Source organism: Phocoena sinus, chromosome 19 (genome assembly GCF_008692025.1).
Source record: "Phocoena sinus isolate mPhoSin1 chromosome 19, mPhoSin1.pri, whole genome shotgun sequence".
Taxonomy (NCBI): Eukaryota; Metazoa; Chordata; class Mammalia; order Artiodactyla; family Phocoenidae; genus Phocoena; species Phocoena sinus.
Window position 1 is genome coordinate 41,703,586 of NC_045781.1, and position 27,641 is coordinate 41,731,226.

Genomic DNA, 27,641 nt, shown 5'->3' on the forward strand with positions numbered 1-27,641 from the left:
AAATTGTCCTATGAGTAATTTAAAACCAGGGCTCTTACTGGCTTTCGCCATCATTTTTAGGGCAGGGCTGGCTGACTGTGGACACTGAATTCAGAGCCTTAACTATGGTTTTGTCCTTACAGGGACAGTGGAGTCCATGTGTCTTTTGGCAGTCAGTCCAGATGGAAATTGGCTAGCTGCATCAGGTACCAGTGCTGGAGTCCATGTGTACAACGTGAAACAACTAAAGGTGCGCATGAGGTTTAGTAGCAGAAAACAGGAGGAAGTTAGCTCTGCAGTTATAAGACTTAAGGCTAGGGCACATTGATATGACCCGGAAAATTGCTGGACTCCTTTTTAACCAAAAATTTTTCCTGTTTCACTTGTTTGGAACCCAAAAGCTATAATCTAACATTAAAATCAGTCAGTGGGAACAGTGAAACCACTCATGCACAGAAATTTGAAATTAAGGATTTATGAGTAATGAATTTACATCCAGATTATTTCTGTATTTTGAGGAGGAAAATTCTGATTTACCCAGATGAATAGACGCAGATAGTAACAATTTCCTTTAATAGTTTGCCTTGTAATCTCAAGGTATTTTTAAATTAAACAGAACTAGTAATAGCAGGAAAACATTTTTCACTAATCAGTGATGATATTGCCATTCACAGATTGAATCGCTAATGTTCCCTTACAAGTTGTCACCGTCAACTAAAAGTCAGATAAGAACTACAAAAAACTTACAATAAGCATTAAAAGTTTAGAGAACGATATCAAACTGCAGCATTTAATGGGTTTGCCTGTTACTGCATGACTTAATCTTTACTGCACTGTGGCAAAAGCATGTACTGCTCTTTGAGCCTTGCCTGGCATTTGAAGGTGTTCCTGTGTACTAGTGCACATGCCTTGTGACTGAACATAAATTTCCATGCCTAGGCATTTATTTCTTTTAAATCCAGTGTAGAGCTGTAGATTCCCTGTTCAATGACATGTTTATGAGCAATTCATACAAATGTAGAGACAGCAGGGAAAGCTTTTTTCTGAGGTTCTCTGTGAATGCTGTTAGTTTTGTTGACAGTTAAACTTGCATTTTTAAAAAAATGCCGTTAAAGTTTATTGTTTGGGGAAATGCCTGACATTTACGGAACTTCCATAGAATAGAACTTTTTGAATTCCAAAGAGCATTATTTTAAAACTACCGACCTAGACCATCCAGTCTTTCCTGAGGGAAGGAATCCTATTTTAGTTTTCTGTTTCTGTTATTTATTCCCAGCTTCACTGCACAGTGCCTGCTTACAATTTCCCTGTGACTGCTCTGGCCATCGCCCCCAATACCAACAACCTTGTCATTGCTCATTCTGACCAGCAGGTAAGAGATCCCAGTGCTTTCTAATCCCCTCCAAATGGATAGTAACTTGGAAGCTGAGATAACGACAATTTTGGAGGAGCTTTTCTTTGACAGTACTGGACAATATAAAGGTAGTTTTCTCTTATGTGCAGTAAAGCTTCCATGTATGGCCTGATCATAGGCCAGTAACATCCATTGGCTTGATGGGTGGGTCACAATGGAACGGTGAAACACTGAGATTCTAGAATAAAAAGGTATGAGAAGGAGGAAGAATTTTCAAGGGCTCGTTTTACTGATTGTTTTTAGGCTAGGATGAGATGGACTCAGGTGTTAGAGTGGATATGGGAGAACAATGAAATAATCAGAAAGGGAATGTAAACCAACTATCCCCTTTAAAATCGCATCAAAAAAATAAAGTACTTAGGAATATGACTCACCAAGGCTTATATGCTGAGAACTATAAGACATTAATAAAGGAAATTGCAGATGATTCAAAGAAATGGAAAGCTATCCCCTGCTCTTGAATTGGGAGAATTAATATTGTTAAAATGGCCATACTACCCAAAGCAATCTATAGATTTAATGCGATCCCTATCAAATTACCTGTGACATTTTTCACAGAACTAGAACGAATAATCCTAAAATTTATATGGAATCATAAAAGACCCAGAATTGGGGTTTCCCTGGTGGTGCAGTGGTTGAGAATCCGCCTGCCAGTGCAGGGGACATGGGTTTGATCCCTGGTCTGGGAAGATCCCACATGGCGCAGAGCAACTAAGCCCATGCACCATAACTACTGAGCCCGCGTGCCACAACTACTGAAGCCCACTCGTCTAGAGCCCATGCTCCACAATGAGAAGCCCCCGCAATGAGAAGCCCACGCACTGCAACAAAGAGTAGCCCCCGCTTGCCACAACTAGAGAAAGCCCATGCGCAACAGCGAAGACCCAACACAGCCAACAATAAATAAAATAAATAAATTTATTTTTAAAAAATAAATAAAAATTAAAAAAAATAAAAGACCCAGAATTGCCAAAGCAAGCCTGAGGAAAAAGAACAAAGCAGGAGGCATAACCCTCCCAGACTTCAGGCAATACTACAAAGCTACAGTAATCAAAACAGCATGGTATTGGCACAAAAACAGACATGTGGATCAATGGAACAGACTAGAGAGCCCAGAAATAAACCTATACACCTATGATTGGTTAATCTTCAACAAAGGAGGCAAGAATATACAATGGGCAAAATTAGTTCTTTGTCTGCCACTTTTCCATACCAAGTTGTAAGGAGAATATAATTGTAAGAAGATCTTTAAAATATCTGAGCTATAGAACATATTATGTATGAACTGGTCAATACTTATATATCCTCATCTGTAAAATGGGCTTGATAATACCTTCCTCACCGAGCTATTGGAAAGATTAAATATGATCCAAGAAGCACATTTAAATAGACCACTAGGCAGATGATGCTTGCTACTTTGATTAGCAGTTTTTACACTCACACATGCACACACATACACGTTATATCCAGAAAATGAAATCTCTCATTTAAGTTCTTCTGTCATTAAAACTAGCGGGAAATTTTTTGGTACCTGTTTAATTAACAGAGATTGAGTTAATAATACACAGTGCGGCTAGGGAAACAGCACTTCATATATTGCATAAATTAGTATACTGCTTTAGAGGACATTTTGAAGATATCTAAAAAAAACTTAAATCCACATAATCTTTGATTCAGAAGTTCCAATTCTAGAAGTTCTTCCCATAGGTATATGCTTTTAGTTGTGCAAAAAGACATTGATTCAGAGATAATCATTATAACTTTATGTGTAGTAGCCAAAGATTGCAAATACCTAAATGCTCATTAAGCAGACTAGGTAAATAAATCCTGGTACATCCAAGAAGTGAGTAGATTATTACATGTTCTTCAAAAGGGGCATGAGTGATGTGTGTATACATTGATATGGGTCAGTCTCCATGGTATAATGCTAATGAAAAATGCAACATACGGAATAGTGTGTACTGTATGCATAAAATATCTCTGAAAAGATACAAACAAGAAACAGGCTGCTTTTGTCTTGGGGAAAAGAGATATTACGATTGCAGGTGGTTTTCCACTATAAACCTTTCTGTGCTGTTTGAATTGTTTATTGTTGTGTAACTTACCTTAAAATTTTTTTATTTAAAAAAAAAGTAGTGAAAATGCATATTGCTGAATATGATACAGCCAAGGTTTGTATAGATATTTTCTGGTTCAGGCTGACCCTTCTTTGGTCTTTCTGGGTACCTGCCTGCACTTGCTCTGTGTCATATCCTTCCTCAGGTATTTGAGTACAGCATTCCAGACAAACAGTATACACAATGGAGCCGGACCATCCAGAAGCAGGGGTTTCATCATCTTTGGCTCCAAAGGGATACTCCCATCACACATATCAGTTTTCATCCCAAGAGACCAATGCACATCCTTCTCCATGATGCGTACATGTTCTGCATCATCGACAAGTCGTTGGTGAGTTCTTCACCACTACCACCTGTGCTGTCCCTGGTTCTATTAGGAATCTTTCCATTCTAAAAGCAAAAGAGGACAATAAATTAGAGGAAGGAGAATCAGAATAAAGGTTGCTAGTACATTCTTTGGAGGAGAGGAGCTTTTGTTTTGCAGATTTCCTCATTTTCCTACCCAGTCTCATGAGGCTCCCAGGGAAGGAGCAGCCCCTTGTGTATTGGTTTTTGCTGATTTGACTATTTCTCTGCTTTGTCTCTCAGCACATAAACTTAAATAGGAAAGAGATTAGGTCCGTATTCGGAAAGTGACCATAATCAGGGAATACCATTGGTTTGGCTAAATCACTTCCACCTTTGCACCCTGGGATGACTGACATGATTTCATTAAAGGAGATACAGGCTGGGGTTTTGACCACTTGTGCCCCTTGGCTGAATATACTGAAACACTATCTGCAGGCTTGAGGGGTTGGTCTTAGTGTTTTGAAAAATGACCAGTTAGGAAAATTCCATTCTTCATGGCTGTGATTTAGGTGGGATGTGAGCATTCTTTTCCGTTATAGAATCTAGCCTCTGCCAGCTGCAGTTTTGATTCACCCCAAATTTCGTGTTTTTTTCTGGACAGACACTTCCTTTCCTAGGAGCAGTGTGAGCTATGGCCATGCCTATAATGCACTTTGGGCTTAGATTACAGCCAGTACAGTGTTTTGGTGTATCTGTGAAGGTGGGCGTAGGAGGAACACGGGGAAAGCAGCAGATGGCTCTAAAGGAGGTGTGCATGGTGATGTGTCACTGGAACTCATCTCGTGGGCCCTGTGTCCTCTGGGTGTGGGAAGCAGAGCTGGCTGACAAGTGCCTTCTGTGAGATGAGTGATAAAGGAAGGGCCCCTCCCATTCATTTGCCTCTTTATAACTCAGCCTAGATCAGCCCATATTTTTCCCCAGGCATTGGTGATAAGTCCATCACTTCCTCATGTGGGGCAGAGCTATTTCCCAAGGAAGTCAGAGATAAAATTAAAATATCACTTGCTTGGCTAGAGGCCATCTCTCGAGGTGTCAGTGACATCTGTGGGGGTGGTTTGTGTTGCAGTTTTGCCTGCGGAGAATTTCAGCCACTTGGCCGGTCTATGACCTGGTTGGGGGAGAGTCTAGAAAGCAGAGCCTTCATGGGCTGAGCTCCTACACATGCCAGTTTGTTTGTGTCTCACAAAGTGTTACTGACGAGACTGGCTAGAAGCCCCGGCTGGGCCCTTCAATCTTGCTGGCGTAGAGTACCAAGCCCTCTTTGCCACATACCCCCACAGTAGAGTACAGTAGAGCTGCAGGAGTGGCTCCAGCTTTCTTCCTGAAGTAAGAAGAGTCAGGGAGGTAGTAAGTGTATAACATGACAGAAGATTGTGTTCCCCCCAAAAATCACTATTGTTCTTTGGTCTGTAGAGACCCAATAAAAAAAATAATGATGTAAACAACACATTTTTGTCTTTTTAGCCTCTTCCAAATGACAAAACCTTACTCTACAATCCACTGCCTCCCACAAATGAATCAGATATCATCAGGAGGCGCACAGCTCATGCCTTTAAAATTTCTAAGAAATATAAGGTAATACATTTTGCGTTACGTTCTGGGTGGTTGGTTCCTTGTGATATTATCAAAATGTAATAAGTCCCACAATGGACAAGAGTGCCTTCATTTTACATGCAGAGAACCTGGTTTTGGGAAACCAGTGACCTTTCTGAGACTGTCTGTCCCTTAGGTTTGTAGTTCATTGTTCTCGCCTCAGTAGATTAGAGGCAGGCACATCATCCTTCACCAAAATGAAATGCATGGGTAGTGAGAAATGATGGTGCAGCTCAGTTGGGGTCTTTGTGTTAAAACTGGCTTTTAAATTTGACTTCCAGTGGAGAATGTTCCACAAGATAAATTTCGAGCAAATGGAAGTCATTGAATTTATTAGATGTTCCTTTCTGGGCTCGGCTTTTCACTCTACTAGAACAGATATCCATTGAGCTTATGGTACTACAGCTGTTTGTGCCAACTCACAAGTTCCATATTCATGCTTCTCGGATCAGAGTTCCTTGGGCGCCCTGGAACGTTTTCTTGGGGGTCTGCAGAATTTTTTTAAGTGTGGGGGGGTGTTGTAAATTATTCAAGTATGATTAACTTCTTGATGTATTTGTAACTCGCCATTTGTCAAGAATTTAGGTTCCAGAGCCCTCTGTTAACATTGATTCCTAAGAAATTTGAGAATCGCAGATTTTCCATACAGAGAAACATGAAAAATCTTGCTGAAATCTTAAATGATGGAATTCAGTTATAAAAGCTCCCAACTTTTCTAGTCTTTTAAGTCCTATGGCAGGAAGGATTGTCAGAGATTTACACCCCTCCAGCTTGAACGAGGCTAACATTTTAGCCCTAGTTAGTCGATTCAGGACTAGCCCCAGAACCTAACTCCTGGTGGAATCATTACCATCTCTCTACAGCCTCTACTCTTCATGGATCTTTTGGATGAAAGAACACTAGTGGCAGTAGAACGGCCTCTGGATGACATCATCGCTCAGCTGCCACCACCCATCAAAAAGAAGAAATTTGGGACCTAAAACAGGGCACTGTCTGTGTCCTTTCTTGAACTGTCTAACCTGTTTTCACAAATCATGATAATAAAACAAAGTTATTCTTTAGGACTAGTCATTATGAATGTTATTTTCTAAAATGCTGGACAGGAATTTCCCTTCATTGACTGAAACCGAACAGAAACTCCAAGGTATTGTAGTTGAAATAGTGTTCCAATTAGCTACAAAGTCATCCAACTTGTTTAGGTCCTGTTTGTTCTTTAGACCACACTCTCAGGGGAAAAAAGCAATAGTTACCTCCTATCCCCTAACACATGCTTGAGGCTTCAGAGAGCTGATGACCTTCATTGTCTGCCAGCCTCCAGCCTGCAGCTAGTGCAAAGGAATGGGGACTTGCCTCAAGTTGCCTTTGAGGACAGGGAAACTATGCTTGCTTATTCAAGATAGCCTAACTACTGACAGCGATAATCAGCCTTATGTTTCAAGAAAGAATATTAACTGTAGTGCTCCATCTGAAAAGTAGATGCCCTTGGCCTTTGGTAGAGCTATTAATTTTATTTGAAAGGAAAAATCAGGTTTTGGGATATCAGCCCCACTAACCATCTTTTTATGTTCTATGCCAGTTCTAAAGGTTAAGGAAATATTGGGCATTTTCTCATGGAGTGGGAGTGGAGGTGGGGACCAGATAGCCTGCTATATGTTTCACCATTTCTGTTCTCTTCTGCTTGCTTTGACATTGTTATTCCTGTGGGTGTTATCAACTGACTAGTTTTAATGTGATCTTTTAAATTAGAAAGTGAAGAACTAAGTTAACCTGAACTAAGCAGATAGATTTCTTTCCCATCTCAGTGGATGTATTCTGTTGCATGCCTGTGGAAACCCAGTATGTGCAGTTTTTTGTTTGTTTCGAGTGTGAAGGGCTGTAGAATAGACAGAAATATGAGGGCTCTGATGACATCATGGGTAAATCGCTGATGAAAAGCATTTTTGCTGAGATGAACCCCACCCTCCAGTTTGGAAAGGGAAAAAAAATGTGGGAATTTAAAGTAAGTGTGTAGGAGGAGAATTAACAGAGGTGATAAGAGAGAGAAACAGAGCCCAATAATTTATAATATAAAAGACAGCCTATTTAAGGTTTGCTAAGAGAGACAGCAAGGTTTATAATGGTTGCCACTTCTCTACCCCACCTGTTTATGTTTTTTACAGTGATAAGAGTAATTTAAACAAACTTTTTAGGTCATTTGTGTAAAATACCTTTCCTCTTGCTTGAATACATTTTCTTAGTGAGACATATTCTCCCAGTCTGCATTAGACTGCACTATTACAAATAGTAATAGTCTATTACAAATAGACTAGACTGGAAGATCCTACCCTTTCTAAGAAATGTTTTAGGTCTTCTTTTGTGTGATTGAAACCAAAGTTCAAGTCACTGATCTACAGTGAATATGACCAGAGGGAGGCTAGGATGCTTTAAATATTAACTCACTTGCTTTTCCCTGACTGTAGAGCTATAAATTCAGAGACTCTTTATTAACTGGAATCTAGTTTAAGACTTGATTTACGTAACTTTAAACATATCCTGAAACCTTGTGGATTGTGTTGGGTGTAATTCTGACGGAGAGGGCTCACAGATCATCTGAGTGAAGAAGTAAAACTGTCTGAAAGTAGAAAGCATTCCTTTGCAACATTTCCAGCCAGTGATTTGGACTTCCATAAATGGTATGGGAAGTAAAAGCTTTGGGCCTTAAAATTCTTCCTAAGTAGAGAACTTTGAATACAAATGAAATAGAAACTGATTGGGGCAAGTTAGAGAAACTGCGGGAAGGGAAGGCAAAGTAGTATAAGTAAGAGGACAATTCGGTGCATGTGTTTTAGGGTGATTTTACTTTAGGGATTTGTGTAACCTAGGCGCGTTATGTTTCTTTTTCAGGCATTTTGTAGACTGCTGCTCATACTCGAGTTTTACAGAAAAATTTTGATCTGAGACCAACTTGAGAAAGGTCATTTTTGCTAACCTGACTCAAATGCTTTAAAAATTCACTTTTCTCATATAGTAGCTAGTAATTGGATCTTTGAATGGATAATGCAACCTTTACCAGGGAGATTACAGCAAATTAGACTGTGAGAAACTAAAATCTTGGAATATTGGAAGAAAGTTAGAGATCGTCTAGTTTGGAGGGTTTTAAAGCTTTTTTTTTTTTAAGCATTGAAACTTTCTTCAAACGGAACTTTGTTCTGAACGGAAACATATGATGCAGATAAAAGAGGAGCTGTTCAGGTTGTTGGGGGTGGGAGTGGGGGAGGAAGGCACAAAGGTTTCTGAAAGAAAACTGTGTGGCCCTTGGCCTCATTTTTTTTTTTTACCCCCTGCCCCCACCCGGCCTCATTTTTATACTCATGGAAATGGAGACCAAGAGGAGAAGAAAGGGATATTTCCCATTGTCACACAATGGTTCATTAGAAAGCCCAGGTGGCATTCTTACAATTATTCCCCCACGGTCTCTTGGCTGTAGGGACCCAGTAAATATGATTAGCAGGCATGGTATGCAAAAGATTTTCCATTCCACAGGCTGCAGAGAAGATGTTTAAGTATTTCTTGCTCTGGATGAGCACCCGATTTAACTCTAAGGGTGAGTTCTGTGGGCAGTCTTATGTGTAAACCATATAGAGTGTTGTAATGAACAACCTAGTATGTTATCTGCTAGTGCTCACATGGGGGTATTTCTCTAAGGTTAATTCCTGGGAGTGGAATTGCTAACCCATACGGTGTTCATTTTCTTTCACTTTTAGTTGTCCTTTGGAGTTGGCTGTATGTCCATCAGCAGGGTTTGAAAGCACTCATTTCCTTATACTTTGCCATTGTAGTGATAGACTTTAGTTTTAGCCCATCTAATGGGTGAAAAATTATATTTTACTTTGCATTTCCCTGTTTACTAATGAGATTGCTCACTTTTTTATGTGTTTTGGCTATTTGGCTAATTGTGTAAATTACATATGCATGACCTCTTCTTTTTCTCCTAATGTGTTATCTTTTTCTTTCATATCTCAAGGCATTTTATGATGTAGATCAGTACTGTCCAATAAATTCTCTATGGTGGTGGAAATGTTCTGTATCTGTGCTGTACAATAGACACTTGTGGCTCTTGAGCACTTGAAATGTGGCTAGTGTGACAAAGGAACTGAATTTTAAATTTTATTTTTTTAAATTAATTTAGCTTTGGCTGTGTTGGGTCTTTGTTGCTGCACGTGGGCTTTCTCTAGTTGTGGCGAGTGGGGGCAGCTTTTTGTTGCGGTGCACGGGCTTCTCATTGCAGTGGCTTCTCTTGTTGTGGAGCACGGGCTCTAGGCGCACGGGCTGCAGTAGTTGTGGCTCGTGGGCTCTAGAGTGCAGGCTCAGTAGTTGTGGTGCACGGGTTTAGTTGCTTCGCGGCATGTGGGATCTTCCCGGACCAGGGCTCGAACCCGTGTCCCCTACACTGGCAGGCAGATTCTTAACTACTTCGCCACTAGGGGAGCCCTAAATTTTATTTAATTTTAATCTGGGAATTCCCTGGTGGTCCAGTGGTTAGGACTCTGTGTTCAGACTGCCAAGGGCCCGGTTTCAATCCCTGGTTGGGGAACTGAAATCCCATAAGCTGTGTGGCACAGCCAAAAAAAAAAATGTTTTTTTAATTTTAATTTAAATAGTCATGTGTGGCTAGTGGATTTCTTAGTGGACAGCACAGATCTAGATTTTTTTTAAAATATTTATTTATTTATTTGATTGTGCCAGGTCTTATTTGCGGCTCCCCGGCTCCTTAGTTGCAGCTCACCAGCTCCTTAGTCGTGGCATGTGAACTCTTAGTTGTGGCATGCATGTGGGATCTAGTTCTGTGACCAGGGATCGAACTTGGGCCCCCTGCATTGGAAGCTTGTAATCTTATCCACTAAGCCACCGGGGAAGTACCCAAATCTAGATATTGAGGCTTAGCTTTGTGTCAGTCCTTTGTTTTTAGAACTTAATACTAACTTAACATACATTTATTGAGTGCCTGCTAAGATGATCTCAGCCCTCAAGAACTTCACAGCCTAGTCGGGGAGAGAAACAAGCTGATCAACATTAGAGATGAGCACAGAGAAGGGCACCTAACTGGTGGGTTGAAGGTAGGAGATAGTCCTTGAGAATTGGGTAGTAATTAGCAACGTGGAAAGGAGAAGAAAAGAGGCCTTCCTGCAGCATTTTCAGTGCAAAGGTCTGAAGCGAGAGCATAGCCTCTCCAAGTGTTCACCAGTAGTTCCATATGTCTGAAACATAGCACAGATCCGAAGTGGAGGAAAATGAGGCTGAAGGGCAGGCTGTAGTACTGGGTGCACCTGGGAGGGTGACTAAGAATCAAGGGAGGTTCCTAGGAAAAGTAAGTATAGAGTGGTTTCCACAGAGGAAAGCTAACTAGATTAGATAAATAGATTTAGATAAAGAGCCCTTAAGTCAATGTATAGTGAGAAATAAGGCCAGGTAGGAGTGGGCCTTGAAGACTGTGGTTAAAAATTATCACTCAGTAGAAGATATAGTTATGAACCACTCAGATTCAAAGGAATGGCCCAGTAAAAATGCCCATTTGTGTAAGTAAGGGACAGAAGAGACTGGAAGTTAGGGAGGCAAAAAACAGGCTGTTGTGTAGGTTCTTGACTTGGCGGTTTGTGTTAGTTTGCTAGGGCTGCCATAACAGTATCACAGACTGGGTAGCTTAAACAACAGAAGTTCATTTTCTCACAATTCTGGAGGCTAGAAGTCTGAGATCAAGGCATTAGCAGGGTCAGTTTCTTCTAAGGCCCCCTTCCTTGGCTTGTAGATGGCCCTTTTCTCCCTGAGTCTTCGACATGGTCTTCCCTATGTGTGTGTCTGTGTCCTAATCTCTGCGCCAACAGTTATATTGGATTAGGGCCCACCCTAATGACCTCATTTTAATTTAATTACCTCTTTAAAGACCCTATCTCAAAACACAGTCACATTCTGAGGTACTGTGGGTCTGGACTTCAACCTGTATATTTTGAGGGGACACAATTCAGCCCATAACAGAGTCTGTGGAAGGGCTTCAGGAGCTTTGTGAGCCCCCAAGTTTGAATGCTGAGTTTTACACAAATGTGAATTTGTCTGAAGTGGGTCCATAGCAGGCAGCTGATTCCCAAAGGGGTCCGTGATCCCTCCCCAGTTGGCTGTTTGCATTAACTTACTCAGGAGGAAGTTAAAGATGTGAGAGGAAGGCCTGGAAATGCCACAGGCATCAATAAACACAATCTGGGTGTTCAATGGTATATGAAGACTGAGAGTTTACACTGACTAGAAGACTACAAGTGTTATTGTGAGGCACTGGAAATTCTGTTAGAACTGGTATGGGAGGAAAGTGGATTTTTATTTTTGGACCTTATTTGAATTTCATGGGAAATTATGTAATTTCCATGACTGTCAATAAAAAACACCAGTGATTTTCCGTAACTAAGTGAATTCAATGAAACTAACCTTCTTCTTGTTATATCCTTGTTAATATTTTCCTAAAAAGAAAGTCACAGAGCAACAAAACTGTCACCAGCTGCTTCTCATTAGGAATGTGGTTAGCAGATGTGGGTTTTCATAGTTATAAGGCATTGAGATAGTTAATCCATTTTTGTGGGTTTCAGATGGATAGTGATTTATCTTGGCAGGATGAATTTTAAAATGCGCTTGCATCAGCTAAAGGATATATGTACCTTTTCCCCTTTCACTTCATGTTAGTGCTGGAGAGAAAAATACGTTTTAGGATATTTCTCCTGGAAGGCAAAGTAGTACTGTCAAAAGGGACAATTGATCTCACTGTCCTCTAATGGGGGAAGAGAATGCATGGGTACTTTTTCAGAGTTGGATGTTGGATTGGTTATCTTACAAGTTTATTTCTCCCTTTGGCCTCTTCTTTAGTAGTAATTGAGCAGCTCTTTTGTTCCTCTGGCATCTGGCCACCTTTGTGGTATGACCTTCAGGCTTGCTAAGGGCTGCAATTTTGCCTGGGGCCCTCTTTCCTTATGAAATTACACAACACTCAAACCTTGGAAGCAGCCCCAGATCCACTAATTCTTTCCTTTGACGGACTTTTGGCAATATGTACTCCCTTTCAGCCAAAGTGTAGCTTTACACAAGATCTGTTTGTCACCGAAATTAATTTGGCCATTTGCCCTTTAAGCCTGCAGTCAAATAGTATTATGGCAGACTCCTTTATGATAAAGTGTAGACTCTCAGCTGGAGAGTTTCAACCAAAGGTTTTACTGTTGCTGCTGCTAAAGGTCAACAGGTAATAATATAACAGCAGTGGTACTTTTTATGGAACTCTTACAGTGCATCAGGTACAGTGTTGCTAAGCACTTTGCAGACATCACCCCAGTCAACCCTTACAACCACACTTCGAGGTAGAAGGTGTCTGAAGTTTTCTGAAGAAGAGACTGAGGCCCATGACTTCAGGCCCTCGACCATTGTCATATAACTAGTAAGTGGCCAAACTACAATTTGAACCTTGTGCTTTTAATTACCATGCTATATTGTATGTCTACTATGAGTGAGAAGAAAAAAAAAGACCACTGGCTTTTGAGAGAGTATAGAATCAGAGCCTGAGTAATAGAATTGTAGGAAATCATGGAACTGAGAGAGCTAATCCAACCCCCTCATTTTGAAGTAGCAATGATGCCTGCCTTGTCCTGAGAAAACAACAGCTTGAGCAGAGGAGAATACCTACTGATAGGTGACAGGAATGGAAGGTGATTGGGAATTACCTCAGCCATTCCCTTTTTTAGAGGTAGATAAAGTAACACGCCTGTTCAAAGAATTATCTAAGCTTGTCTCGCCATCCCTAAGAAACCGTGGGAACAGATGTGTACCCTTTTTATTTCAGATTTCATTATCCACAGTAAGTAGATTTCCACTGACTACTTGAGATTTCCTAGATGGTAATTTTCACTCTGCAAGGAACCAGTAACCTTCAGAGGGATTATTTGAAATGACTACAGCGCAGGAGGCACTGAATTTCAATCAGTCACATGTTTAATGAGTTCCTTCTCTGCAAGACAGTATTTCTGGAAGAGTGGGGAACAAAAAGAAGTCAATGGGTGGTTCCTGCCCTCCTGTATTTTATAATCTACTTGGACGAACAAGCGAGGCGTAGAATAAAATTGTTCAAAGAAAAAAATCCCAGCAAATTGGGCAGCCAGGGACAACTGGGATGACATCTTGCTCGGTGGGAAAGTGTTTGAAAGGGGCAGGAAGTGTTTGGAAGGATGGACTCTGGCAGGTATGTGCAAGGCATCATTGGGAGACACTGGATGAATCTGGCCAATCTGTAGTGATGAAAGAGAATGTGGAAAATTAGGTTCTGATGCAAGACCTTGTCAGAACAGCTCAATAGTTTGGAAAACTTTGATGGATATATTTGAAAATAATCTTTAAAGTAAATACCCCCAAGTAATCCCAATATCAATCTCTATTACCTTTCCTCTTCCCGGGATTAAATTACTACCTTATGTAAGTGTCCTCACTATTTATTTGGAAGATCGCTGACTTCCTTCAATTCTACTGACCAAAAGGTCTTGACACTTTTGGAAAGAATTTCCAGCACTTCCCTTTTGCTAATAAAGGTGTCCTCAAGTGCCCAACCTCTGGGCAATTACGTATGTAAAAGTTTCAAAATTGTGCTCATAGTCTAAGGAGTCAGCTGCCAGGTGCCCTCTAATAAGCAGAAATTTCACGTAACTCAGGCATCTGGGGGTTCGCGCCTCAGCTGGAGCAAAGCCAGAAATGTCTGTGACTGCAGGTGCACTTCAGCACATTGAGACCTGCCGGAACAGCGATCTGGCCTAACTGCAATTGATTTAGGAGAGGGCTGGAGGGTTGAGCTTCTGCTGACACTTGCAGCTTGGAAAATTCTGCTCCGCTAATTGCAAAGAGGATTCTGCTGTAATGATTTTTTTGGGTAAGATACCTTTCTCATTTTGAATTCTTTCTTCATTTGGGCTCTGGTGTTTTCCAGTCTCTATTTTTATTGTTTTAACTCCTGGTATAGGAGGCTCTTTGAAAGTTTCCGCCCACACATGCATGTGCATTCAGAGTGGTGCATGGACATGGCTTACAAGCTTCAACATGTACTTCATGAGCAAGCAGGTATATAGCCCCTTTTACAGGAACTGGTACTTGCTACCTCTGCTGGCACCCCCCCCCCCACAAACAAATGAAAATATGGGGATTTTGCTTTTCTTTCCAAAAAAAAAAAAAAAGGAAAGAGGGCTCATTGACTTCACATTTTTGAGATCTCTCTCAGCAGCGTGATTTCTGGACCCTCATCTTTGAGGTCTGGGGTATGTTTTTTTGTTTGTTTGTTTTTAAAAGCCCTGGACCAGGAGGATGGGAGACTTGAGTTGTCTCTGTTTCTCCACTGTGGGCTTCCAGCCAGAGTCTTTGGCTTTCTGGGCCTCAGTTTCCTCAGCTCTTCCAGCCCATGAAACTGGCAGAACCAGGTGGATTGTATCACCCATGTCTTTGTATAAAAGCTGCTGCAGGCCCTGCAGTGTGCAGTTTCTGGGGAGGCTCATATGCACTTGCTCCAACATAAGGCCAAGGCCTCCAGGGTGAGAAAGTCAGATCTACAAATTCAAGTCCAAACACTCCAATATTTGGTTATATGAGGCTTTTTACACTCATATTCTGCCATCTCCACTGACCCTGTACTGTGTTCACATTGGAATTCTGGCATCTTCCTAAGTAACTCATTTGACAAATATCTTTGAGGCCTACCTATTGTGGCTGCAGGGCTAAAGAAGATATGGTCTCCTCTGGCATTACTGGCAAGTAAACGGGATTACAAAGCAGAGTGACAAATGCTTGGATTCATGCCTCTGGACCTATTGCCTAGGTGGACTATTGAGCTTCCACTGTCACCTCTGTGAAGCTGTCCCCAGGCCCAACTAAATGTTTCTTCTACTCTGCTCTCAGGGTGTTTTCTACATGTCACTTAACCACATAATATCACATCAGGTTGGTTGGTTCTCCATTTTCCTCCCCCACTAGACCGCCAGCTCTGAGCTGTGGCACGTTTTATCCAGCTCCTCTCCAGGCCTCAAAGGGAGCACACTGCGGAGCATCCTGTAAATACGTAACGAACCAGTCAATGCAAGTGAACATGCAACTCGGTCTTGCAGGATTGCAAAGTGCCTCTCGAAGCTGATTTTGCTTTCCGTGCCCATGCAGCTCTGGTGAATTGCACGGTAGAGGTCAGGAGTTGGGGGTGGGGAGATCGGAGGTGTACGAGGAAGAAGGTGAGTCCAAGCCCCACTTCGCTAGAGCTGCCCACGTCCGGTAAACTGTAACCCACTGCACTGCGGTCAACTCCTTAACCTCCCGGAAGCGGCTCAGCCGGCCTCTCCCCGCCCCTCCGGAAGGTGGGCGTGGCCCCTAATGAATAATGAATCGCCGCGGTGGCGGCGGGCCCGCCCCCTCGGGCGGGAAGGGGGAAGCGCCGAGGCTGCCTGACTGGAATGAGGGTAGCTGCGGCGACTGCGGCGGCGGGAGCGGGGCCGGCCATGGCGGTGTGGACGCGGGCCACCAAAGCGGGGCTGGTGGAGCTGCTCCTGAGGGAGCGCTGGGTCCGAGTGGTGGCCGAGCTGAGCGGGGAGAGCCTGAGCCTGACGGGCGACGCCGCGGCGGCTGAGCCTGAACCCGCTCTCGGGCCCGCGGCGGCCGCCTTCAACGGCCTCCCGAACGGCGGCAGCGCGGGCGACTCACTGCCTGGGAGCCCGAGCCGCGGCCTGGGCCCCCCGAGCCCACCCGCGCCGCCGCGGGGTCCGGCGGGCGAGGCGGGCGCGTCACCGCCCGTGCGCCGGGTGCGGGTGGTGAAGCAGGAGGCGGGCGGCCTGGGCATCAGCATCAAGGGCGGCCGCGAGAACCGGATGCCGATTCTCATCTCCAAGATCTTCCCGGGACTGGCGGCCGACCAGAGCCGGGCGCTGCGGCTGGGCGACGCCATTCTGTCGGTGAACGGCACCGACCTGCGCCAGGCCACCCACGACCAGGCCGTGCAGGCGCTGAAGCGCGCGGGCAAGGAGGTGCTGCTGGAGGGTGAGCGGGGCCGGCGGGCGGGCGGGCGGTGCTGGGCTGACCGGCGCTCACTTTGTTTCTGCCACCCTACCCGCTTTGCTGGGCCAGACCCTTCCCTCTCCCCCGCCCCCCGGGTCCTCACCTTCCTCTCTACTGGTAGCCCGGGTCTCCCCAAACCCCGTCTGCTGGAGCTTTGAGGATGGAAAAACTGATGCTCCCTACAGGAAAAGTTGGGCAGCCGCCGAAGTGTGGCTTGCAGTCCCCAAGGAAGACTCGGTTGAGATTTAGTAAGAAGCAGCCGTGCTGGAAGCCCCGCCTCTGCACGATAAGCTGACATTAAGAACTAGAGGGGGACGGAGCGAAGCTCTGGAGGTCTCCGTTTGCCTCCTGAGAAGTGCCGGGTTGGCGCTTTCTTCGCTCACCTCTGGCTCCCCAGGGCAGGCGGGTCTGTTAGAAAAAAAAAAAAAAATTCGTCCACACCGGCCAGTGGTATGCTTGGGCAAACCACCAAAACGCTGGTTAATTTATGGGAATTTAACCCATCATTGGCTCTCAACAATTACCAAAGGAGATCATAGCACGTCATTGAAGCCAGAAAGCTGAAACAGCAAGTTTGTGTGGTTAATGAGCCTTGTTTAACAGTGGACGCTCACGTGTTTGAACATTTACTGCCAACTAGAGTTTTGCCCCTTTTGCAGGAGACTGGTGCCAGCTTCCTACCATTCACAGGCCTCAAGGCTTTAAGCTTATTAGAAGCCTGAAATGTTAAACCTCAAGTTACGTTTAAATAGCTAGGATTATTCTTTAAGTATGCATGTGATCTGTTACTTGGGTCTTTTGTGATGAATTTATGGATTTACTAAATTTATGATTTACTAAATCTCAAAATTAAATCTCATCTACTTGAAGGACTCATACATGTTGGAGGTAATATTCAGAAATTTTTGAGCAATCGGCCTTCTTTCACTGATGATTTCAGTCATTCAAGAAGCATTTATTGCTGGCTATATAGAACAGAATATAAAAGATGATGTGTCTATTTGGTGTCTAGTTGGGGAAAGGATAGAAAAGTGCAAAACAACTTACAATTTATAGATTACGGAGTGCAAACTATATAAATGCCAAGGGAATGCAAAGTTAGGAAGTAGTTAGTGGAAATTGTATTGGTCAGCGAGGAATTTTTCAAGGAGCTGAATCTTGAGCCAGGTCTCTAAGGAAGTGATGGACATAGGCAGAGATGAGTCAGGAGTGTATTCCTAGCAGAGGAAGAAGAGAAGGGAAGGGGTGGGGAGTGGAGGTAGGAAGAGGCCAATCATCAAACTGAGAGGCCAGAAGTCCAGCTTGGCAAAGTGATTGTCACTTTTTTCTAAATCTGCTGGTAAATGTTTGGGAAAATGTTAGTTTGCAAGTAAATATTTTAATGTGCTCCAGTTGTGAAATTCCAGTGTCCCACCTTTATAATATCCTATTTATAAATCTCATTTATATCTCACTTAGGTGGGGCTAGACATTGCTCAGAAATTAGTGCTAATAAAAGGAGTAAAATTATAGATCATGGCTTGGGTGGTATGTGTGTAAAAAAATTGTTACCATAAATGTGTACTTTGAAATTGGGCTAGCTAAGAATTCGGTTGTAAATTCTTAGAGCCAGAATATTGAATGTAGTACTATTTATGTGATGCTCAGTGGTGGTGGGCAGACATTTCAACTCTTTACCCCATATTTTAAAAAAAAATCCAGTTTTTGTTTAGATATAATTTGAACCTGGTATTCATACCAATTAAGTGAAAATCATCTAGTAAATGCTTCCCAATATTCATTAGACTAAAATAGGCCACATGTGCTTTTAGAAGGAGGGTTTACAACTGGCAGCATAACATTTATTGAATGCCTATTTACCTAACACATAGGTTCTATTTTATTTTCCCATTTTGTAAAAGACAAGTAGTTTTTGTTCTTATGTGTGGGGGAAGTATGGAATTGAACTTTCAAGCCAAGGGATATAAAAATAAAATTGCTTAGAATATGTAAAATCACTGAAAACAGTGATTTAATTGAACCAAACATGTAAAATTGAGAGCTAGTGTCCCATCCAGGAAGCCCACTTTAAAAAAAAAAAAAAAAAAAATTATTTATTTATTTATTTTTGGCTGCATTGGGTCTTCATTGCTGCGTGTGGGCTTTCTCTTGTTGCAACAAGTGGGGGGCTACTCTTCATTGCTGTGCACGGGCTTCTCATTGCGGTGGCTTCTCTTGTTGGGGAGCACGGGATCTAGGCGCTCGGGCTTCAGTAGTTGTGGCTTGTGTGCTCTAAAGCGCAGGCTCAGTAGTTGTGGCACACGGGCTTAGTTGCACCGTGGCATGTGGGATCTTCCCGGACTGGGGCTCGAACATGTGTCCCCTGCATTGGCAGGCAGATTCTTAACTACTGCGCCACGTCTCAGGTAGGGTACTATTTTTTTTTTCTTTTTTTTTTTTGGCTGCGTTGGATCTTAGTTGCTGTGCACAGGCTTTCTCCAGTTGTGGCAAGCGGGGGCTACTCTTCACTGTGGAGCGCAAGCTCTAGGCGTGCGGACTTCAGTAGTTGTGGCTCCCAGGCTCTAGAGCGCAGGCTCAGTCGTTGTGGCTCACGGGCCCAGAACGCAAACTCAGTAGTTGTGGTGCATGGGCTTAGTTGCTCCGTGGCATGTGGAATCTTCCCCGACCAGGGCTTGAACCCGTGTCCCCTGCCTTGGCAGGCGGATTCTTAACCACTGCGCCACCAAGGAAGTCCAAAGCCTACTTTTAAAAGATGGATTTTTATGATTAGCCCTTAAAGTTTTGGAACTGTATGGTCCTTCCATTAGATGTCTCAAAACTTGAAAAACTACCTTAACATAGCACAGTGATGCTGTTTTGTGGTGTGGGCAGGGAATTTCAGGCATGCCCTTACCACCCCCAAGCAAAGGAAAACTAGTCTCTGGTTGCCTGTGGTTAGGGAACTGAGTGAGCTAAGGGTTTTTTTTTTTTATCTCATGGATTTGTAGGGATTATTCATTCATACATGAAACATTTATTCAGCTCTGCCACGTGCCAGAGGCGCTTGAAGATAGTATCTGATTCCTGCCCTCAAGAAGTTTGGAGTTGAGATAAGAGAGAGTTAAGAAATAGTACAGCAAAGGGTTAAAAGCATGTGAGAATAGAACTCTGGAGAGGGCGCAGCCCAAAGGAAGGAGAGATCTATGGAAGACTGTCGTGGGCATCAGAGGTTGAGGATGCCCAGGAAAAGGCTGATGGAAAAGTTGAAGTTTGAATTGAGCCTTCCCCTAAGGAGAAAGCTGCCACCAGTAAAGACACAAGTGAGAGACAGGAAGAAGTCATTTTGCCCAGTGAGGGCAGAGGACGAATGAGGACTTTATGGTCAGCTAGACCTGGGTATGTTTCTGGCTAGTGGTTTGTAACCCCTAGGCAAGTTACTCACCCTTGCTCCACCTTAGTTTCCTCATCTGTAAAACCAGCATAGTAATAATACCTCCTTACAGGGTTGTTATTCATTTGACAGTTTATGTGCTGGGAGCCTTTTTGGGGACTGGGAATACAGCAGTAAACAACAGTAATGAAAACAAAGTCTGAATGAGGAAGGTAGGACTAGGTCATGAAGGTATGCTGTGAGTTACCAGGCACTCTCAGAATAGCCAGGATAACAAGTTGTTAAAATCCAAGGCTCCATTTTACTTGAAAAGACATACATGGTAAGAATAAGTTGTTTTAGGTGAACACTTCAAGAATGAGTTTGCACTTGCATGCAAACACCTTTTTCTAATCTTGTTTTCCGGTCATCTCTTGTATACATCAACTTTTTTATCCTTAAGTTTTGCATTTAGTTTTTCATCCCTCTGATTTTTCCTATTCCTTCACACTTGCTGTTCAGAACCTTAAAACTTGCTAATAACTGTGTGCTAGTAGTTTTGACTAATGTCTCTTAGCACTGATATTAAGATATGCTGAAATTCACAGATTCTCAGCGTGAAGGGGTGACTACTCTTCTATTATAGTGTATGTTGAATTTACTGTATCTTGTGTGCTGGAAATGGGGTCTATCCAGAAAGCTTCTAGAATTTATATTTGAATTAGACTACACATCAAAAAGTGTTCCAGGGCTTCCCTCATGGCGCAGTGGTTGAGAATCTGCCTGCCAATGCAGGGGACACGGGTTCGAGCCCTGGTCTGGGAAGATCCCACATGCCACGGAGCAACTGGGCCCATGAGCCACAGCTACTGAGCCTGCGCGTCTGGAGCCTGTGCTCCGCAACAAGAGAGGCCGCGACAGTGAGAGGCCCGCGCACCGCGATGAAGAGTAGCCCCCGCTCTCTGCAACCAGAGAAAGCCCTCGCACAGAAATGAAGACCCAACACAGTAAAAATAAATAAATAAATTAATTAAAAAAAAAAAAAAAAGTGTTCCAGAAGAGGTTAGGAAAGAGCATCGTGTCCAGCTTAAGTTGTTGTTGTTTTAATTTATTTATTTGGCGGTGCCAGTTCTTAAGTTGCTGCGTGTGACATCTTCACTGTGGCATTCAGGATCTTTTTTTTTTTTTTTTTTTTGCAGTACGCGGGCCTCTCACTGTTGTGGCCTCTCCCGTTGCGGAGCACAGGCTCCGGACGCGCAGGCTCAGCAGCCATGGCTCACGGGCTAGCCGCTCCGCAGCATGTGGGATCTTCCCGGACCAGGGCACGAACCCGTGTCCCCTGCATCGTCAGGCGGACTCTCAACCACTGTGCCACCAGGGAAGCCCCAGGATCTTTTTAGTTGCAGCATGCAGGCTCTTTTTTTTTTTCTAATGTGTATACATATTTTATTGGATCTCATTTTCTTTTTTTTTAATGTCATTATTGGAGTATAATTGCTTTACAATGTTTTGTTAGTTCCTCCTGTATAACAAAGTGAATCAGCTATATGTAACCATGTATCCCCATATCCCCTCCCTCTTGCATCTACCTCCCACCCTCCCTATCCTGCCTCTCTAGGTGGTCACAAAGTACCGAGGTGATCTCCCTCTGCTGTGCAGCTGCTTCCCACTAGCTATGTATTTTACATTTGGTAGTGTATATATGTCAATGCTACTCTCTCACTTCGTCCCAGCTCCCCCCTGCCCACCCCGATCTGTGTCCTCATGTCCATTCTCTTCGTCTGTGTCTTTATTCCTGTCCTGCCCCTAGGTTCATCAGAACCTTTTGGTTTTTTTTTTTAGATTCCATATATATGTGTTAGTATATGGTATTTGTTTTTTTCTTTCTGACTTACTTCATTCTGTATGACAGACTCTAGGTCCATCCACCTCACTACAAATAACTCAATTTCCTTTCTTTTTATGGCTGAGTAATATATTCCATTGTATATATGTGCCACGTCTTCTTTATCCATTCATCTGTCGATGGACATTTAGGTTGCTTCCATGACCTGGCTATTGTAAATAGTGCTGCAGTGAACATTGTGGTACATGTCTCTCTTTGAATTATGGTTTTCTCAGGGTATATGCCCAGTAGTGGGATTGCTGGGTCATATGGTAGTTCTATTTTTAGTTTTTTAAGGAACCTCCATACTGTTCTCCATAGTGGCTGTATCAATTTACATTCCCACCAACAGTGCAAGAGGGTTCCCTTTTCTCCACACCCTCTACAGCACTTGTTGTTTGTAGACCTTTTGATGATGGCCAGTCTGACCGTGTGAGGTGATACCTCATCATGGTTTTGATTTGCATTTCTCTAATGATTAGTGATGTTGAGCATCCTCTCATGTGTTTGTTGGCAATCTGTATATCTTCTTTGGAGAAATGTCTGTTTAGGTCTTCCATCCACTTTTGGATTGGGTTGTTTGTTTCTTTGATATTGAGCTGCATGAGCTGCTTGTAAATTTGTAATTTAGATCTCAATTGATAACTCAGTAACTTCAACTGATGTATTCCCTGCTATGTAGTCCTTACGGGATAAAGATTACTTTACTTTGTGATCAAATGTTTATCTTTGTACCTAAGGGATGAGGTGCAGCCTGTGGCTATGGAACAGTGTTCTGCTGTGCTGAGCAGACTGAGTCATGCAAGGATCCAGTCACTGTCCTTGGCTAGGCTAGCATACTCTCCTACCCAGCTGAACAACAGATGATGCTCATTAATGTTCAGTGAGTTACCGAAGGTCTCAGAATTTCTATTGATTTTTAGGGGGAAAATGTTGTTTCCTTTGGGCAAGAGGAAAAATCTTACCTGGAATTAAAAAAATTGTGAAGTCTCATCTTCCAGATGAGGAATTAATGACCAAAGAGGTTAGGTGGCATGTTTAAGGTCACCTAAGTAATCAGTGGTGGAACTCAGACTGAAACCCATTTCACTGCTGTCTCCCTTGTACCGTGATATCTACAACCAGTCATTCAGAACTTCTAGCATCTCCTATGCATCATCATGTTGCAGTGTGTTGTGAGAGATCAGTGTGCAAAAGAAGTTGAAGGTGGTCCCTGGCATCAAAGAACTTAGACTGAAATTGGGGAGGGAAAACCACCACATAGAGAGTAATTGCTGAAATGTGTAGTACTCACTCTTCAAGAGTTCTCTGAAGAGGTGATCAGTTGGGGGATGGAAGAGTCAAGTGTGACTTCATTGGGGAAGGGATAATTTTGTCTGAGGCTTAAAGGACAAGTTGCTTCTCTGTAGATGGAAGGTAGTCCAAGTTGAGGAGGTAAATTGAGCAAAAGCCAGAATGAGCATGACCTACGATAGGAAGTAAGGAGAACAGGAATGGACTTGGGGGAAGAAAATTAAGCTGGGTAGATAAATTGGAGCCAGATTATGCAAGGCCTTGAAAGCAGGCCAGAGGAATTTGGACCTTTTTCATTCTATCAGTCAACCTTAAGTACCTACTGCAAATGAGGTGTTGTGGTAGATGCTGGGAATTCAAAATTGGGAGTAATGCCTGCCCTTTAGGCTAGTAGGGAAACAGTTATAGCAGGCTGTGATAGTGCTTTAAAAGAGATGAGAAGATGATGCCCCAGAAGCAGAGGTAGCAGTGCAAAGGAGACAGCATGTCAGAGGTAAGAAAGTGATGAGTAGCTGGTGTGTTGAGAGAGGTAAAGTGTGGGAAGATGCAGGAAGTGTGTAGCTGGAGAGCAGGCTGGAAAGGTGGGCAGAGGCCAGATCATCAAGGGCCTTGTGTGCAGTGCCAAGCAGTGGTCACTAGTGGGGTTTATATTTTCAACCTAAAAAAGGAAGAACTTGAGTTTTATTAATATTATATAAATAACCCTGGTTCTCTTCCTCAGTCTTATAAGACAGTGCCATTACACACTCGATACACAAGGTGATGTCTCGAGGGAAGAGTGAAAGAGCTTCACAAAGCACAGGAATTGAATGTGGTGACCTTATTAATTTGTCTGCTATTATCATATTGCAACTTATTGCAGTTTACTTGAGCCTGGTTGAGTGGATTTATAATATATTATCTGCTTTTAACTAAATTAATCTTCACAAAATGAGATTAAAGATTTGCACAGAGAAACCGTTGATTGAAGATAATTCTAACACTATAAATAATAAAAATGTAGGGTTTACATTTCTCCTAGTAGGAGCTCTTTGTCACATTTCAAGGTAAGCCTGTCAAGAAGTCAGCCTAAAAAATGAAATTGTCAAGAAGACTATTTGAAATATGGATTAATACATTACCATGAATAATGAACTATATGAGACTGTATTGTACTTTGAATCATACAGTAGCTAAGATAGTATGACTTCATCAGGGATATATTTAGTGTATGTATTTCATCTTTATCTCATTCATTCTTTTTTTTTTTTTTTTTTTTTATTCTGCGGTATGCAGGCCTCTCACTGTTGTGGCCTCTCCCGTTGCGGAGCACAGGCTCCGGACGCGCAGGCTCAGCAGCCATGGCTCACAGGCCCAGCCGCTCTGTGGCATGTGGGATCTTCCCGGACCGGGGCACGAACCCGTGTCCCCTGCATCAGCAGGTGGACTCTCAACTACTGTGCCACCAGGGAAGCCCCCATTCTTGATGTTTACATTTTGTATATATTCTATAATATGTATGCATTAATGAATATTCGTGGGATGGGCGTGTAGACTCACATGTTTACTGATGAGTGTGTACTACCCAAAGTTTTAGGGACTTCCCTGGTGGTGCAGTGGTTAAGAATCTGCCTGCCAATGCAGGGGACATGGACTCAATCCCTGGTCTGGGAAGATCCCACATGCTGTGGAGCAACTAAGCCCGTGCGCCACAACTACTGAAGCCCGCACACCTAGAGCCTGTGCTCCACAACAAGAGAAGCCACTGCAATGAGAAGCCCGCGCACCTCAACAAAGAGTAGCCCCCGCTCACCGCAACTAGAGAAAGCCTGCACGCAGCAACAAAGACCCAACATAGCCAAAAATAGATTAATTAATTTTAAAAAATACACTTAAAAAAAGTTTTAGGCCTGGCAAGCCACCCAGGTTTTAAAATGCTTTAAATGAGCAGTGCTTTAAACAAAGAAGCAATCTCTTAGGAAGAGTGGCAGATGGGGAGTGTAGGAGCTCAAGACATGAGGTAAGGGAAAGCAGTTAGGAGGCTGTTGTGACACCATTAGGATAGTGAGACTGGATAGGACAGTATGAAGCTGAAAGATATTAAGGAGATAGAAACAACAGGTCTAAATGATCAGTTTGGGGACTTAAGGGGAGAGGAAAAGAGAGGGAGGATAACTCCTAGATGTTTGGCTTGGGAAAGTGGATATCTATGAAACCAAAACAAATGGGGGAGGAACTAGTTTTTTGGGTGAAGAGAAGAAGTTTGGTTTGGACATGTTGAATTTGAGTCACCTGTGTGACAACCTGGTGCAAAAGGCTGGTACAGGTCTGTAGTCAAGAGAAATGTCAGAAATGAGTTGAAGATTTATGAGATGTTAGGGTAGAAGTGGTTATTAATGCCATAAGTGTCAATGTAATCATTAACAGAGTGCAAATTAAAAAGAAAAGTAGGGGGCTTCCCTGGTGGCGCAGTGGTTGAGAGTCCGCCTGCCGATGCGGGGGACGTGGGTTAGTGCCCCGGTCCGGGAGGATCCGCGGAGCGGCTGGGCCTGTGGGCCATGGCTGCTGGGCCTGCGCGTCCGGAGCCAGTGCTCCGCAGCGGGAGAGGCCGCGACAGTGAGAGGCCCGCGTACAGCAAAAAAGAAAAAAAAAAAAAAGAGAGAAGTAGGAACAGCATGGAACCCTGCAGAACCCCTACATTTAAAATGATAGTGGAGGAAGAGAAATCTGGAAAGAAATGGTCCAGGGAGTGGAAGTCAGGGAGGCAAGAGTTTCACAAAGAAGGGGGTGATCAACATCTTCAGATGCTGGAGAAGTCAAGAAGGAAAAAGAAGTCCGTTGGGTTTGGTGATTAGAGAACAAGATTTTTAGAGTTCTGTTAAGAGCAGTTTCATTAGAGTGACAAGAGCAGAGAGCAGTGAGTAGACCTTACTTTTTTAAAGTTTCTCAGAAAAACAAAAGAAGAAGCAAAGGTGGTAACTAGAGTTGAATAAAGTATCCAAGAAGGATTTTACTTTCGTAGTTGTTTGTTTTTTATTTTGTTTTGTTTTAAGGGAAAGAATTCGGACATATTTATACAGCAAGGAGAAAAGGCTGGCCGAGAAAGGGAGAGATTGGAGAGATAGAAGGGATGGGGAACTGATGCAGTCCATTCTTGAGCCAGGAAGTGACATGATGGGAACAGAATTTTGGGTTGGCAGCAGTGGATGCGCTTGATGTAATGCAAAGAGGAAAGAGCAAATGTAGGAAAAACTACAGCTGTTGTAGTGAAAAGCAATCCAAAGCAGAGGTGATAACCATTGAAGGGGGTGATGGTGGTGGCCCTGAGAATAGAGAGGAAGATTCAATTCAAGAAACAGTTTAAAGCAGGTGATTCCTTGCCAGGGGACAGCAGATCCACTGGGGACCATTTCCTACCCAGACAGCCTCTTTCTGACTGCCTGGGGCACCCAAAGATTGCATACTTGTAGAGAATCTCTGGCCTCTGTTACTAGCATGGGCATTTGATGCCTCAGAGATGTTGGAGTGAAAAATTGAGAGCCACTGTTTCAAAGGAAGAAATGACAGAATGTGGGGGCAGGTTGGATATAGTGAATTAGCCCTGAGATTTCTCTCCAGGGACAGCAGAAGCACTTAGCTTTGTTATAAAGCACTTAGGCAGTGTCAGCTGGCTATGGGGATTGAGAAGAAAAATTTTAGTTTATAAACACTACATAGTCACACAGCATGAGAGCATATTCTTCCTTTAAAGGGTTTTTTCCCTAGGTTAGTGAAAGGAGTTGTTGGCTTCTTCTACAGAAATGATGGTATATTCAGGTGAGTTTTAATATTTTGTGTCTGGAGAAATATAGTTGATTTAGTTACTGCCATTCTAAGGAATATACACTTGAGTCCTTCATAAAATTTGTGCTTGATTTCAGTGTAAAAACAAAACTTGTGAAATAATTTTGTATGTAAACAAAGCGCTAGTGATTATGGTATCTGTAGATTGACCTTTTAGGAAGAGTAAAGAGTTATAAAACTCAAATTTGTTTTGGTTTCTATGATCCGGCTCCCAAGACATTGCTAGAATATTTTGACATATAACTAATTAAGGATATGTGAAGTGCAGCCTTTTTTTTTTTTTCCCCCCCAGCTGCACCCGGCTTGTGGGATCTTAGTTCCCTAGACTAGGGATTGAACCCGGCCTGTGAGTGACAGTGCAGAGTCCTAACCACTGGTCTGCCAGGGAATTCCCAAAGTGCAGCTTTAAAAAAAAATTACTTTGGCTTTTCTGCAGCATTCGTTCTTTCTACCACCTTTTACCCTCTTGTTTTTAATTTTGCAAGTTTTTTAAATAAATTTATTTATTTTATTTTTGGCTGCGTTGTGTCTTCATTGCTGCACGTGGGCTTTTCTCTGGTTGCGGTGAGCGGGGGCTACTCTTCCTTGCAGTGCGAGGGCTTCTCATTGCAGTGGCTTCTCTTGCTGTGGAGCACAGGCTCTAGGTGCGCGGGCGTCAGCAGTTGTGGCACATGGGCTCAGTAGTTGTGGCTTGCAGGCTTAGTAGTTGTGGCACACTGGCTTAGTTGCTCTGCAGTATGTAGGATCTTCCTGGGCCAGGGA

At 43.1% G+C, this 27,641-nt stretch overlaps 2 protein-coding genes across 3 annotated transcripts in view; both read left to right on the forward strand.

Annotated features, from left to right (window-relative positions):
• UTP4 (UTP4 small subunit processome component) overlaps positions 1 to 6,515 on the forward strand; it is a 32,878-nt gene extending 26,363 nt beyond the window's left edge. The window contains exons 13-17 of one of the 2 annotated variants that reach the window (XM_032611856.1): positions 123 to 229; positions 1,256 to 1,351; positions 3,656 to 3,841; positions 5,323 to 5,433; positions 6,315 to 6,515. In XM_032611856.1, coding sequence (XP_032467747.1) covers positions 123 to 229; positions 1,256 to 1,351; positions 3,656 to 3,841; positions 5,323 to 5,433; positions 6,315 to 6,431 — 617 coding nt within the window. In that variant the 3' untranslated portion in view covers positions 6,432 to 6,515. The remainder of the gene's footprint in view (positions 1 to 122; positions 230 to 1,255; positions 1,352 to 3,655; positions 3,842 to 5,322; positions 5,434 to 6,314) is intronic. The other variant, XM_032611857.1, reaches the window with a different exon arrangement.
• A 9,396-nt stretch (positions 6,516 to 15,911) lies between these two features.
• The window catches only part of SNTB2 (syntrophin beta 2), a 99,574-nt gene continuing 87,844 nt past the window's right edge, over positions 15,912 to 27,641 (forward strand). Inside the window, exon 1 of the mRNA XM_032612180.1 lies at positions 15,912 to 16,512. Coding sequence (XP_032468071.1) covers positions 15,933 to 16,512 — 580 coding nt within the window. The 5' untranslated portion in view covers positions 15,912 to 15,932. The remainder of the gene's footprint in view (positions 16,513 to 27,641) is intronic.